We start from the raw sequence: 16,326 nt of genomic DNA on the forward strand, positions 1-16,326 counted from the left end.
AGAAAAATTGTTGAAAATTGTAGTACTATGTTATGAGAATAAAGAAAGTATAAAACATGTGCGTCCTTTTTATTTTCAATTTATAATTTTTATTTATTTGTTTATTTATTTATTTATGTTCTGATTTGTTTACATATTATTTATCTATTTATGTATCTAGTTTTTTTCTTATCTGTTTATACATCAATCCAATTCCCAGCACACCAAATCCCATTCCCAGTACACCAAATTGCATTCCCAGTACACCAAATCCCATTCCCAGTACACCAAATTCCATTCCCAGTATAACAAATTCCATTTCTAGCACACCATATCCTATTCCCAGTACACCAAATCCCATTCCCAGTACACCAAATCCCATTCCCAGTACACCAAATCCCATTCCCAGTATACCAAATCCCATTCCCAGTACACCAAATCCTATTCCCTGTACACCAAATCCTATTCCTAGTATGACAAAATATTAATGATGTGGACTTATTGTTGTTTCTTTCTCAAACCAAACTGGGCTAGAACTTTCTGAATATTGGTATTGTTAAACTATTAATATTATTTTAATATCTATGCAGCTTTGTTGGTTGAAATTGGTTTTTTCTCCTAAAAACGGACAAACCTGGGCCCAGTTGTATAAAGGGTGGATAGCACTATTAGAAGGATAAATCCTTCTCCAGTGAATAAGTCGATGCTGTTATCCAATAAATTTATCCACTGGAAAAGTTTTATCCAGCGCCCTTGGGTAACACTATCCACCCTTCGAACAATTGGGCCCAGATAGTGATGTACACCCCTCTTACACTCAGGTGCTGAAAATAAAATTTTGCAATCAATCCATTTGTTGTTGTTGTTGTTTTTTTTTGTTTGTTTGTTTGTTTGTTTCCTGTTTAATTGTTCCTGATTTTTCTTAATTTGAAAGAAAGAAAGAAAGAATGGAAGGAAGGAAGGAAGGAAGGAAGAAAGAAAGAAAGAAAGAGAAGAAAGAAAAAGAAAGAAGAGAGGAAGAAAGATAGAAAGAAAGGAACGAACGAAAAAAGGAAGGAACGAAGGAAGAGAGAAGAATGAAAGAAAGACTGAAAGGAAGGAAAGAACTAAACCCTCCCTGATACATGTTACGTCGTCTTACCACAGGCAGCCCAATTTTTAGTAAACATAAAACTTTTCTTACTTTTCATCAGAGTGGTCTAGCTTTAGCATTTAGCAAGAAATGTATGGTTTTTCAAGAGAATATTCTTTTGGTTTTGAGGCAACATGTATCAGGGAGGGTTCAGTTCCTTCCTTCTCTCTTTCTTTCTTCCTTTCTTCCTTTCTTTCTTTCTTTCTTTCTTTCTTTCTTTCTTTCTTTCTTTCTTTCTTTCTTTCTTTCTTTCTTTCTTTCTTTCTTTCTTTCTTTCTTTCAATCTTTCTTTCTTTCAATCTTTCTTTCTTTCAATCTTTCTTTCTTTCTCTCTTTCTTTTTTTCTTTCTTTCTTCCGGATATAGACGATATGAATGATCCTAGTGAAATGTTAGTTATTTGGGAGAAACGTTTTCTTGAAATAGCTAACGAGCAAGCGCCCATTAAAATTCGTAGGGTAAGAAACAATCAATCACCTTGGCTTACCTGCGATGTTAGAGAAATGATTACTCATAGAAATTATTTGAAAAGCCAAGCAAAGAAAACTGATGATCCACAGGTCTGGGATGATTATAAGAAATTTAGGAATTTGGTAACCAATGAAATAAAAAAATCTAAAGCTTCCTATTATCATTCTCATATAGAAAACAATCGTGGTAATCCTAAAACATTATGGAGAACCATAAATCAAGTCAGTGGTCGGGCAAAGACTAAAAGTAATTCTATTAATGAGATCAAGTTTAACAACACTACTTCTACAGATCCTGCTGAAATTGCTGAAATACTGAATTGTTATTTTTCTAATATCGGCGAAGCTTTGTCTTCAAGACTTGAAGACAGTTCTAATAATTTTCGTGCCTTTCTACGACCAGTAAAAGCAGATTTTGTTTTTCAGTCAATTTCTATTGATTTCGTAATTAAGTTCTTGAGCAAGATGCCGGTAGATAAAGCGACAGGTTTAGATGATATATCATGTCGATTGCTTAAAGAAGCGGCACCAGTTATTGCGGCTTCTTTAGCTAATATTGTTAACAAATCCCTTTCATTAGGGATTTTTCCATCAGGGTGGAAGACAGCGAAAGTTATCCCTCTGTTCAAAGCTAATGATAGAGATGATCCAAGTAATTATAGGCCTATCTCTATTCTGCCTATTTTGTCAAAACTGTGTGAGAGGGCAGTTTTTAACCAACTTTATCACTATTTTGCTGTTCATAATTTTTTTACTAAATATCAGTCAGGCTTTCGTCCTTTACATTCCACTCTAACTGCTCTGCTTGATGCAACAAATGAATGGTATGTCAATATGGACAAAGGCTTGACTAATCTAGTAGTAGCCTTAGATCTAGCTAAAGCCCTTGATTCCGTATCACATCAAATCTTAATATCCAAACTTCAATACTATGGAATTAATGGGATAAGTCTAGAATTTTTCAAATCATATTTACACGATAGAATGCAATGTTGTGTAGTTGAAAACTCAATTTCTAAACCAAGATCCATTTCTTGTGGCGTTCCACAAGGTTCAATATTAGGACCATTACTGTTTATAATATACATAAATGACATTCCATGTTGCCTCGACTATACCAAACCTCGCTTGTATGCAGATGACACGTTGGTAAGTTTTGCAGCAAAGTCAGCCACTGAACTTCAAAGAAAGGTTAACTCTGATTTAAGGAAGATCAGTGTCTGGTTATTGGCTAACAAACTTAGTCTGAATGTGGTAAAATCTGAATACATGTTGATAGGCTCTAGATTTAAAATTTCGAGTCTTGGCAGTTTTGCACCTATAGAGATTAATGGTTCAGGCATCAAGAAAGTTAGTTCACTTAAACATCTTGGGGTCTATATTGACCAAAACCTAAATTGGAATACACATATTGAACAAATTTGTAAGAAGGTTGGCAAGTCGATCTACGGTTTAAAACAAATTCGAGATTTTGTTCCAATTTCTACCCTTATTACAATGTATAAAGCATTAATACAGCCCACGTTTGACTACTGCGACCTTGTTTGGAGCAATTTGAACAAGGGTCAAGCAGAACGTCTTCAAAAGCTTCAAAACAGAGCTGCTCGCATCATAACCTATCAGGGTTATGATGTGTGGTCTGCTGACATTTTGCAACAGTTAAACTGGGACAAATTGAAAGAAAGACGAGAGGAAAGACTGTGTTCATTCATGTTTGACGTTCTCCATGAAAATTGCCCATCGTATTTAAGCAATTTATTTAATATGAGGTCCTCGGATTCGAGCACCTATAAATCTAAATTAAGAGGGAACGATCAAATTGAAATACCATACATCCCAAAAACAGACTTTTTCAGGAGTAGCTTTTATTACAGAGGGGCTAAGATGTGGAACTCTCTCCCCTCTGAAATTAAATCTGCTCCAACAAAGAATGAATTTAAAAAACGTCTGATGAGATGGCGTGCTGTCAGTTCTCAGTAGGATTTTTCTCTTTGTTATTTAAATCCTTTCTAATATTTTTCAACTTTTTAGGATTATATATTTATATTTTATTAATCAATAACGACTTCCATGTAAAGAAGTTTTATACTTATGGAACTATCGTTTTCAAATAAAGGTGTGTCTGTCTCTCTTTCTTTCTTTCTTTCTTCCTTCCTTCCTTCCTTTTCTCTTTCTTTCTCTCTCTCTCTTTCTTTCTTTCTATCTGATAACAACATTGAATCACTATGTATTGAGATAACGAAACCACACAGTAGACCATTTATCGTATTAGCTTGCTATAGACCACCAAATTATGACGTTTTAGCTTTCTGTAACATTCTCGAAAATATTTTGACAAAAATAGACTCTGAATTCAAAGAGCTGTATGTCTTGGGGGATTTGAACTGTGATTTAATCAATAGTAATACAAGTACACAGGCTCGTCAACTAAGACATACTTCTGAGTTATTTCAGTTACATCAACTAATTACTGAACCAACAAGAATCACCCAAAGAAGCAAAACATTGATTGATATCATTCTTACAAACACTCCAAACAGGGTTGCCCAGAGCGGTGTTATACACCTCTCTTTGAGTGACCACAGCCTGGTGTATGCTATACGCAAGATAGCTATACCAACAAATCATAAGCACAAAATAATAACATTTAGAACTTTCAAAAATTTTGATGCAAACAATTTTCGTAGGGACTTGGCGTCACTCCCTTGGGATAGCCTGAATGATTTAAAGGACCCAAATGATATGTGGTTAAAATGGAAAGAATTGTTTCTATCTATTATTGAATTGCACGCACCGTTAAAGCGGAAGCGCATAAGAAATAGAAGGACGCCTTGGTTGACAATTGAAATACGAAAATTGATGCTCGAACGTGACAAACTAAAACAATTAGCAATAAAGACAAACCAAAATAATGACTGGGAAAAATACAAAGCAAGTAAAAACCGAGTAAACAATGAAATCAAAAAAGCTAAGAAGAAATACTATGAAACTCACTTTTCACAAATCTCGAGAAATTCGAGCGAAGTTTGGAAAACAATAAATGAAGTCTTATCTCGAAAAAGTAAAGACAAAACTCGTATAACCTCCTTAAAGAGCGGGGAAAACACTATTTGTGATTTTCAAGAAATCTCTGAGCTTTTTAACGCTCATTTTTCTGAAATAGGGACAAAGCTAGCCGGTACAATCCCGGAAGGACCACTAAGCTTTAACTATTACCTAAATAAAGCAAACTCGACCTTTAAATTACAACACACGACTTCTGATGAATTATCTAAGATCTTAAACTCTATATCAAGTAATAAGGCAACGGGCTTAGACGGCATATCTGTGCGCTTGATAAAGGAAGGTGCTCCAATTATTATTAATCCCTTAGTTAAGATTTTCAATCAATCTATAGACAGTGGTATTTTTCCAAATGACCTTAAACTCGCCAAGGTAACTCCTATTCATAAAGCAAATGATAGAGATGATTTAAACAATTATCGCCCTATCTCAGTACTTCCTGCCATTGCTAAACTTTTCGAAAGAATTGTCTTCAACCAGTTATATACTTATCTTAGTTCAAATAACCTGCTCTCTGAAAAACAATCAGGTTTTAGACCACAGCACTCAACGACTACTGCTCTGCTGGAACTTACAACTGAATGGCTTACAAATATAGATGAAGGGAAGATTAACTGTATCACCTTCCTTGATTTTACGAAAGCGTTTGATACAGTTAATCACTCTATCCTTCTCCATAAATTAGCTAATTACGGCATTGCAGAAAATTCATTGAAGTGGTTTAAATCCTATTTAACTGAGCGAAGACAGAGATGCAACGTGAATAATACATTATCTACTATAAAACAAACCCTTTGTGGAATTCCCCAAGGGTCAATCCTAGGTCCATTATTATTCATATTGTATATTAATGATTTACCAAATAGTGTACATTTTTCAAGTACAAGAATGTACGCGGACGACACAAGCCTCACGGCTTGTAATACTTCCGTAAAATCTTTATCTGAGCAGATCAATTCTGATATTATTAGCATATCCAACTGGTTGATGGCAAATAGATTAAGCCTTAATTCAACAAAGACTGAATATATGTTTATTGGGTCTGACGACAAATTACGTCAAATAAGTTCCAAACCACATGTTTACCTTGAAGGTAAACAAATCGCACGTGTCCAAACAGCCAAAACCCTGGGGGTTGTAATCGACCAACGCCTGTCCTGGGCTGACCATGTCGATCATATATGTAAAAAAGTTTCATCAGGCCTGGCTGGCCTTAGACAGGTTCGTGATTACGTCCCCCAGGAGACGGCGATTGCAATATATAATTCGCTGATAACTCCTTGGTTTGACTACTGCGATGTGGTTTGGGATAATTTACCAAAAACATCAGCTGACAGACTCCAAAAAATGCAAAATCGCGCAGGCCGAATTATAACTAAGAGTAATTATGAAACTAGGTCGCGCGACATTTTAATGTCTCTAGGATGGGAAAATCTTCAAAACAGGCGGAAGAAACATAAAGCCACAATAATGTACAAGACTTTGAATGCTCTTGTACCTCAAAGTTTAAGAGACCGCTTTGAGTATCAAACTACAAAATATAATTTGCGGAAGGGAGAAAAGTGTTTAAAATTATCGAAACCAAACACTGAGTACCTCAAACGTGCGTTCTCCTATGAAGGTGCAAAAGCATGGAACTCTTTGCCTTCAGATATTAAGTCAGCTAGAAGTATAAGGGAATTTAAAAGAAAGCTTTCTTCTGTTGGACTCTCATAAACTTTTTAGCTGTCTAAATTGTATTCTTATTTAACTCGACATTCTTGTAAAGCAATTTTTATATTGATAGAATTTTTTTTCGAGTATAAATAAAGTATCACTCACTCACTCACTCTTTCTTTCCTCTTTATTTTAAATTAAGAAAAATCAGGAAAAATAAACACGAAACAAAAAACAACAACAACAAAAATAGATTGATTGCAAAATTATATTTTCCGTTCCTGGTGGTACAAGGGGTGTACATCACTATCTGGGCCCAATTGTTCGAAGGGTGGATAGTGTTACCTAAGGGCGCCGGATAAAACTTTTCCAGTGCATAAATTTATTGGATAACAGCATCGACTTATTCACTGAAGAAGGATTTATCCTTCTAATAGCGCTATCCACCCTTTATACAACTGGGCCCAGGTTTGTTTGTTTTTAGGAGAAAGAACAAATTTCAACCGACAAAGCTGCATAAATCTTAAAATAATATTAATAGTTTAACAATACCAATATTCAGAAAGTTCTAGCCCAGTTTGGTTTGAGAAAGAAACAACAAGTCCACATATTTTGTCATACTGGGAATAGGATTTGGTGTACTGGGAATGGGATTTGGTGTACTGGGAATAGGATTTGGTGTACTGGGAATAGGATTTGGTGTACTAGGAATAGGATTTGGTGTACAGGGAATGGGATTTGGTGTACTGGGAATAGGATTTGGTGTACTAGGAATAGGATTTGGTGTACTGGGAATAGGATTTGGTGTACTAGGAATAGGATTTGGTGTACAGGGAATGGGATTTGGTGTACTGGGAATAGGATTTGGTGTACTGGGAATAGGATTTGGTGTACTAGGAATAGGATTTGGTGTACAGGGAATGGGATTTGGTGTACTGGGAATAGGATTTGGTGTACTGGGAATAGGATTTGGTGTACTGGGAATAGGATTTGGTGTACTGGGAATGGGATTTGTACTGGGAATGGGATTTGGTGTACTGGGAATGAGATTTGTACTGGGAATGGGATTTGGTGTACTGGGAATGAGATTTTGTGTACTGGGAATGAGATTTTGTGTACTGGGAATGAGTTTTTTTGTACTGGGAATGCGATAGATATATAAACAGATAAGAAAAACACTAAATACGTAAATAGATAAATAATATGTAAACAAATCAGAACATAAATAAACAAACAAACAAATAAATAATAAATATAATATGAAAATAAAAAGCATGCACATGTTTTATACTTTCTTTATTCTCATATCATAAAACTACAATTTTTAATATTTTTTTCTTGGCATGCACTGTTTATAATTTAGTAACAGGGTTATCATTCCTCAACAATTTTACAAAGACTCTATAAAATTTCTAATATAATATGTAAATAGAGTATACATACTTTCAACATTTAAAAGATAAAAATGGGGATGGAACTAATGAAAAATTTGGGATCCTAAACAATATTGAAAAATTCTACCACTTATAGCTGTATATAAAGCCATTACAAAAAAAGTTTGTAACATTTTGGTTGCATGTTCGATATTGTTTATCAGCCTTGAAATGTATCATAATCATTTTTTTTAATGTCACAGAGTCGAGGATGACGGTTTTTCGATTTGCACTGTAATTATTGCATGGAAAAATTGCTAACACCCTTTATGTTTCCAAATTTAACACTTGCACATTTGACTAATGCACTTTGACGTTTCAGCTTTTCTGGAGCCAAATCAAAATTATCAGCTTCTTCTTCATTTTTCAAGATCAAAATTAATTTCAATTTTGTCCTGCTACACAAAGCTGTCATTAAAGCATTATTGTCTTGAGAGTCTGAGTTATAATATTCAGGACAAAATCCAATTACAATGTTAGCATCCACCCCACAATAGCGTCGTATAGTATCAAAGACAACACCATTCTTTGATACTTCTTCCCCATTTCTTATAGGACAACTGAATTTTGTCCTTTGTACAAACAAGTTTTGATAAAAGTCTTTTTGCTTAGAATCACTAAAGAGTACTGTGATATCATTTAGATGGTGCCCATCCTTAATAATTAACTTGTGTAGCTGAGAAATAAGAATATACATCAAATGCAATTCCATTCGGCAATCAGCATTTGATGTAGAAGGCACAAGAACATCAATTCTTTGACCATCAAAGTCATGACCAACTTTGACTTGTGGGTCTACCTCTATGTACTTACTAGTAATGAGCCTATGTACATTACGGGTTTGGCGAATAACCGTTTTTAACTCTTTCTTAGAGAATTCCTTCAAGCTCACTACACTGTTGTTGTTAATCTTTTGGGCAAGGTCAAAAAAGACCCAAAAACTAGAACAGTCTCTGTCATTGCATAGTGCATGTAACTTAGACCACCAGTCAAGGGAATCACCCACTTGAAAATTTTGGGCTTCATCGGCAAGGATATGTTTAATGTTGCCTAGCTTAATGTTGAAACCTGCATCTGATTTGAAAAGAGAATTCATCTCATGGTAGGTCATCACAATGCATAATGACTGTCCATCACCAGTCATCATGTTTCTGAAAGAAAGTTTAAAAATATATTAAGTAATTTTAACTGTTGTACATACCATATACCATAAGTTGAAAACCTAACCAGCTAAATTCAAATTCGATCTGTGAGTTAGCCATGCCAGATCTAAGACAAGCTGGGAAAACTTAATCCTGAGTATGGCCCACGTGAATGCAGGGATTTGTCACTGGGTGGGCTGTTCTCAGCCATCACACAGCTGACTGCTTGAACTTAGCAGAGGGAGTGTTCTTGTGGATTTTATATTTATAGCTGCTCAGTTATGTAACGTTACATTGTGTATTCGTAAACACAGCCAATTAGGAGTCTTTTGTACAATTTTTTCATCATCTTTGCAAATCATTACAAGTGTAAATGAACAGAACATTTCATGGCACATGGCACACATAATTAATAAATACAGGACATTATAGGGAATGTGTAGTTGATTGGCAGAAAAGCCATATTAACTGAAATATGTTTCACTTTATAATACAATTTAGCACAACATTTTCCACCAGGTGAAAGTTGAATGAACTCCTTAAGGTGATTACAATAAACAACAATAATAAAAACTTACTTCACTCTGGCTTTCAGTGGTTTGTTTGAGCACAGAAATAGCACTTCATCATAAGAACAGCCAGTATTCCTAAGACGACGTATTCTTTCAAGGGCAAGGACAGTTTTGCCACTACCAGGAGGCCCTGTGATTTGTACTTTATAACTGTGCTCGTAGAACCCGTGAAGGATCTTATACTGCTCATAGGTAAGCAAATTGAATAGACCTTGGCCAACAATGTGAGAAGCCATCACATTTGCCCTGGCCAAAACCAGCACAAGTGCTTCTAAGACCTTGTAATACTTGTCATTATTCATTTTGTAGGTCTTAGGGTAGAGAGGGGTCTCTGAGTAAATCCAAGCTGCATCCTCTGAAACTAACTGCTGGTGTGAAATAACAACAGGCTTGATATAAAATTTTTCTAAGCAGCCAGCTTCCTGCACAAGCGCAGCCTTCAGCTTTGCAGCCACTTTCCTGTTGTAAGAGCAGCTGGCCTCACTAGGGTTGCCTGAATTTGTCAGAGACACAAAAACAAGTGGCATTTGGGGACAAGACATTAAAACATCACAGATGACATCATCTGGTTTTGTGCTGGGGAGACCTAAGTTGACTTCCCAGCACCTTTCAATGTATGCTATCCCAGACTGCCACTTGTTTTCCTTGAACGTTTCCTTTGTGGTTTCAACAAACATATCCAAGGCTTGATGTTTGATCCACTTGACAGCATGGGATGGATGCAGTTTCAGCTTTCCTTGAGACGCTGAAAAGATTAAAGTGCTTCAGGAGAACATCCCATACAAATTTTGGTAACTATCATTGATATGTTCAACAACAACAAAACAAAAAAAAACAAAACAAAAACACAATCATTTTCCAAAAGTCTACTATAAAGTACATTCATCTTTTTTAGGTACCTGTGATTTGCAAACAGCTTAAGGAGGCTGTGGGTAGTTTTGGTCTGGCACACCTCCCTAGCCATATTGAAACGGCTACAACTTTGTCTTGAATAACTCGATCTGCAAGGGCTTTTCACACGATGTCAGGAAATTTATATTTATATCAACTGGTGTAAGTCGCTTTGTAAATTTAGGTCTGTTTTTCAAGAAAATAAGTGGTAAACAATTTCTATGATGTCACCATTATGTCATAAGGAAAAAGGCTGCTTTAAACAAATTTATCATTTTTGAAACCTTTAATCCTTTCCTGACATTATGTGAAAAGCGCTTGCAGATCGAGTTATTCAAGACGAAGTTGTAGCCGTTTCAATGCGGCTAGGTGTGCCACACCAAAACTACCCAGAGCCTCATTTAAACTAAATGCAAAACAACCCAAAAGTACATAACTCCCATAAAATAAGCACACTAATCTAATTTAGCACACTAATCTAATTTAGTATTTTGACATAAGTGAATAGAATAAATCTGGAGCACTCATTGGTCACAATTTACGTCTAATGCTGCTATATTCACCTACGAGTGAATATAACACGCATGCACACACCATTTTTTAAATACCTGATGTTAAATTTGCAACAAACTCTTTCACTGTTTCTTTTACAGAATAGTAAGTGAAAGTTCCCCGCTTCCTCTTCTCAAATCTCTCCCGGTAGTCATTATTATCTGGAATACAGAAAAATTGTAGGGTGATTAGGAATAAATAATTATATAATGATGATGATGATAATAATAATGGATCCATAGGTTATGTTTGCAACTTGTCAGGAATTTATTTGTATCGCATTCAAGCTTCAGTACTGCATTATTATAATGAATATACAATCTTTGTTCACTCTCCAAAATTCTAGCATATTGTTGGTTAAAATTGATCACGTGACTTTGCTTTGTCTGGGGATAACACATAAAAATTGTGTTATTGACAAAACATAAAAAATGTGTTAATGAAAGATTAAGTGATTTAGAAGATGAAAATATTTTTCAGAACTCCACACCATAAAGCAAGAAAAGACAAATTATTTATTGGAGTGTTGATTTTCAAGGTAAAAACGATAACATTTTGGGTTCGAAAATACAGCTTTAACTTGGACAACTACGTAGTGTGCTATGTGTGTAGCTATTTGTCAGTGAAGGATGATTATTTTCTTCAAATATTGAATGAGACTATTCGTAAATTTATTTCCTATCAGTTTTTACGATGTATTTAACTAATTTTGAGCTTCTTTATCAAAGTTTTTCTTGTAATTTAGTCGTGATATTGATATTTTGGCATATTATCGATATTTCATCTCAGTGGTTTACAGAAGGGTCCTATAAAAATACTGTATTATAAACAGAAAATGTAAATCACTAAATAATTAAAAAAACCCACTACCAGGAATGACAATTTTTTACCTGTTAAACTAGGCTTGTGCAAACCCATCCATTTTTCAAAATCCATCTGCACTATTTTATTGTCTTCATTCAGCACATGAGAAATTGGCTTCTCTAAAAACACATTGCCTCCAAATTTACAGATATGAATTCCTATGACAAAAGTGTTGTCCTCTGCTCCATCTACAGGGAAGAATTCATAGTTATAATGCTGATCTTTAACAGGTTTAACCTCTTTACCAGAATATTGAATCCATAGTTTTGAAGACAAACATTCCTCAATCTTAAGACAAATGTTTTTGTTTTCTTCATTGTTAACTTTTTGACCAACGATGGATGCATCATCTTTTACGCCAAAGTAGATGGTTCCTCCAGCAGTATTGGCAAATGCTACTACATATTCCCTCAGTTCCTTGCGAAGCAAAGTTGCTAAATCTTTTCCTGTCAGATGCTTGAATTCTGCAATCCTTGACTCTGGAAATGGCATTTTGCTGTCAAGGATGAATGATGTCATCTTATTTTCATCACTTACACAGCAGCATGTTGTTTTTTCCCCCTTAAGGATACTGCATATTACAGGGTAACTTGTAACACGTTGATTTCTAGTTTCACAGCGTTGAAGAAGACATTTTGATTCTTCAGTCAGAACAATTGAGGATTTCCTCACGAAAATTTTGTTCAATCCTTCAAAGTCAAGGATTTCCTCAACAGTATCTCGATCTCTTACTTGCGATAACTTTTTGTTTCTCATTTCTTGTAATTTTGAAAGCCATTTATCTCTGTCTTGAAAACTTTCTGCTTGTGCTGCTCTGTTGTTAAGTATGATGACACCACCACAAGTATTTCTCATAGCAGTTTCTGCCTCTAAAACTTTGCTTAATCCAGCTTCTTCCTTGCTTGCCTTCTTGCTGAAATCTACATCTATCAACAAAACATTTTCTGCAAACAATTTTTGAAGACGAATGAGATCTTGAGGTGGTTTATCAGAAGCCTTAGTAATGGTGTCCATTCTCTCTTGACTGGAAGTAGCAGATTCTTGATTCACAATATCTATGTCCATTCTACTCTCAGCTGGGTTGGGTACAGTTGAGGACCTTTCAGAGGAATTACCTCGTAATTCAGGTCGTTGAGCAATTGCTGTGCCATTTTTGTCTGTTTCATTGTGTTTTCTCCTCTTAGAAGACCCTATAAAGACAATATAACTTAAAGGAATGAAATCTTCAAATTTAACCATGCAACCTTGATTTCATCTGAGATAAACTTAAATCTATGTTTACATTGTGTTATCCAACAGCGCTTTTAATAATTCTGCAACCTACCAACTCAAGACGTCTGGCATCTTGGCTTCCATCAATCAAATTTACAACGGGCCAAGCTTATTCCAATCTGCACAATCGATAATAGCATCCCCCCCGGGCCCTCAACCAATCAGAGACAACCATTACCTCACCTTTAAATGGACACTGAGGTATTTTGATTCCAATCGTAAAGTTAAAATCAAAATATTAACATGTCCGAGAAAATGTCTTTTAATAAATATGTTTGAGTTTGTTTTTATGCTTGATCTTCAGGATTTTATCCCAATCAGGAAGAACTATTGGCCCTTCGTAGCCATGTTTACCACGACATGTGAAAGTGGCTGTCAAATCGCAAGAATTTTTCAATCAGTCGCTCACAATCTAATTCAACTTGGCTCGTCGTGAGTTTGATTGACGGAAGCCAGAACGCCAGACGTCTGGAGTTGGTAGGTCCCAGAATTATAAAAAGCGCTGTAATTGTAGAGAAAATGTACATACCTGTGTTGAGATCTGGAGCTCCCTTTGGACTACAAATTATAAATGTAAAATAAATTGAAAAATGAATAAGCTATAAAGTTAATATGCTAATCATTTTAGCTTACAATATGAACAAGGAAAATTAGAAGAAAAAAAGATGAGTTCTTGAAAACCACGACCCTAAAATACTTACTGTAGTAGTATATCTTACCTTTTGCCCTTGGGGGATGAACTCTGGCCTCTCTGCATAGTAAAACCAGTGTTAGGAGCACTCTTATTCCAAGGATAAACTACTTTCTTTAAAGTTGCTCATTCTGTATTTCTATCAATGAAACATTGTTTAGCAAAATTTCAGTATGATTCTAAAATACCTGAAAAGTTAAAGTGCCTATGACCCCTAACTCAGTATTTCAGTTTCTATCAAACCCCATAAAGTGAATAGTTAAATGGCAAAAGATTTTTATATGATCATGATTTGAGTGATACTTCTTGGAACTTACAATGTTTTTTAATGAGTGTGATGTCATAGGAGGCTATTGAATTTAAGTTATAAATTGAAACACTGATTACTATGAGAAAATGAATTTGCAATAACCTTTCTCTAAACCCTTGGTAAGACAATGTTCTATACAGGATGATTTACTGCCCCAGAAAAGTTTTGTATATTTAATAATGACTACTATGACCCCACCATTCATTAACATAATGGAAGAATAAACCAAATTGATATCTCCAAGATGCATCACTCATATCATATAAAAATATTCTACCATTCAACTATTCACTTCATGTAGAACACTGAAATATTGGATTAGGGTATATATAGGCACTTTAACAGGATTTTTCATGAGGGCTTTTTGTGTATACTTATTTCAATAAAGTCAAACACCTGAAAAGCTACAAAGCAGAGACCGACAAGATTATTATTGGTACACACATTTTACATGTTTCAGCTGTTTCAACTGCTTTAATAACAGTTATTAAAGCGGTTGAAACATGTAAAATGGTGCGTTGATGGATTTTAGATCTTTTACCAGTTACAGTCTCACCTCTCCTTTGCGTCCTCAAGCTGCAAATTGTATCAAAAGCTCTACTTGTTTGAAATGAATTGTTTCCCATGATCCTCATTGATCTTAGCTTTCTAGGTTTTTTGGTGACTAACTTTATTGAAATAAGTATATCATATTGAAATAAGTGTATATTAAATGTACATACTGTAAACCTTCAAAAATAAACCCTCTGAACCCTCAAACATCAACTTACAAGACAGTAAGTCTTGTTTAACTCATTTTTTTAACATTTATTAGCATTGTTTTGAAAATATCTCCAAATAATATCTCATTTTGACTACCTTTCTATAATCAGATAAAAGATTTTGTAACTTTTTGCAAATTTTGAGATGAAAAGAGGCATTTTTCGAAACATGCTTAAGATTTTGTATTGCCTGACCTGGTTGGTTTTGTTTCAAATTTGACAAACATAGACGACTTTGTAAAAATGAATAAACAAAAAATTATTTTGACCTTTTTAGTTTCAAAATCAATTCAAAATATATGTTTTAGGGTCCCTGGAGATTACAAAGATAATTCCATAAGTTTCAAGGGAATGTATAAAGTACTAGAACCCAGGTTTGTGCAGACATGAATGGAAAATTTAGATTTAGTTGCATATAGCTCGTAATACTAGTAATAGTACTGTGTCAGACCCCCTATTTTTTCTTTGCATTCAATTAGCTTTGAATATCAATCTTTCAGTTAGAGAAATAAAAATACTATGTCCACACTGTGGGTCACACCAAATTCTCAACATTTATAACAATGAACTACTTTGAGGTTTCCAATTGCATATGACTTTGCTTCTAGAATTCAGTCAAGGAAGCTACAAACTCTCCCGGAATATCTGGGAGTCTAAAGATTTTGGATCTCATCTCCAGCCCAGTTTGTGTCCCTAATCTCAAGAATAATCGTCATTATTGAAGTTAACTGGTTTTTTTTTGGCTCAAGAATATTCAAACTTGGAACCTTGTGTCATCACTGCTTGCTCTTCTGTATCCATCCTCCAGAATAGATACTTTGGGGTTGGAATAACTAAGTATGTGAACACAGTTTACCCAGGGTGTAATGTTTGCCCATTACAGACCATGTGTCATTCCAATGAGATCCATTTTCATGTCTTCTCATTAAAGTAATTATTACTTTCTACTGGGAAATGACATGTGGTCTGAAATGTGAAAACAGTGTGCTCGAGGTGAAGAGATCTGTTAATGAATACCGCGACTGAATATTCAACCAAACTCCAATGGAAAACTCTAAATTTCTTATGGACATTTTTCAAACGCACCGTTGGCTGTTCTAGAAAATGAAACTTTCTGTTGCACAGCAACTTGGCAAAATTACCTACCTTCTGCTACTTGGCGAAAACAGAACCTAAAACTTAACTTATCATGACGTTTTACAGTACATAAGCTTAGTTACTTTAGAAATTGAGCGGATTTCCCCTTGAGGATTTGTCGTTGTTTTCCAGGTTTGTTTGAGCTTCTATAGCTCTTTGATCCCTTCCTTGTTCGATTTGCTTTACGTGCCAATGTTTCAACGTAGTTTTTGCTATTTATGAAGAAAGAAACTTAAAATCAACTTAACATGACATTTTAGTAATAAGTAGTAAAGATTTAGAGGGTTTACCATCGACTAATTAAAAGCTTGTCTTCTATTCCGTAGCGTCCCAATGTCGATTCGCGCGCTTTTAACTGGATTCTCGGGAATTATACATACTCGTCTCGGTTTGTCTCGGTAG

General features: G+C 35.0%; 1 protein-coding gene across 3 annotated transcripts; it reads right to left on the reverse strand.

Annotated features, from left to right (window-relative positions):
* Nucleotides 1-7,578: 7,578 nt before the first annotated feature.
* Nucleotides 7,579-16,285, reverse strand: LOC116303852 (schlafen family member 8). 3 transcript variants are annotated; one of them, XM_031713461.2, is made up of 8 exons: nucleotides 16,215-16,285; nucleotides 16,008-16,136; nucleotides 13,745-13,855; nucleotides 13,555-13,583; nucleotides 11,780-12,943; nucleotides 10,946-11,050; nucleotides 9,453-10,191; nucleotides 7,579-8,883 (listed from the first exon to the last, which is right to left on the reverse strand). In XM_031713461.2, exons 3-8 carry the CDS (start codon nucleotides 13,780-13,782, stop codon nucleotides 7,971-7,973), a joined length of 2,988 nt encoding a protein of 995 aa, XP_031569321.1. In that variant the 5' UTR covers nucleotides 13,783-13,855; nucleotides 16,008-16,136; nucleotides 16,215-16,285; the 3' UTR covers nucleotides 7,579-7,970. The 3 variants fall into 3 exon arrangements, with proteins under 3 accessions (XP_031569321.1, XP_031569320.1, XP_088881922.1); XM_031713460.2 differs by having other exon boundaries at nucleotides 15,934-16,136; XM_089025796.1 differs by lacking the exons at nucleotides 16,008-16,136; nucleotides 16,215-16,285 and adding an exon at nucleotides 14,583-14,761.
* Nucleotides 16,286-16,326: the final 41 nt, after the last annotated feature.

Source organism: Actinia tenebrosa, unplaced genomic scaffold, assembly GCF_029948245.1.
Source record: "Actinia tenebrosa isolate PJP-AT-01 unplaced genomic scaffold, QUT_ActTen_1.0 PGA_scaffold0__85_contigs__length_37466705, whole genome shotgun sequence".
Taxonomy (NCBI): Eukaryota; Metazoa; Cnidaria; class Anthozoa; order Actiniaria; family Actiniidae; genus Actinia; species Actinia tenebrosa.

Coding starts and splice junctions, on each gene's coding strand:
- LOC116303852 (XM_031713461.2), bottom strand. CDS start 13,782: ATGCAGAGAGGCCAGAGTTCATCCCCCAAGGGCAAAAG. Junction 11,051..11,779: donor GCACAAGCCTAGTTTAACAG/GTAAAAAATTGT, acceptor TCTGTATTCCAG/ATAATAATGACTACCGGGAG. Junction 8,884..9,452: donor CCACTGAAAGCCAGAGTGAA/GTAAGTTTTTAT, acceptor ACTTTCTTTCAG/AAACATGATGACTGGTGATG.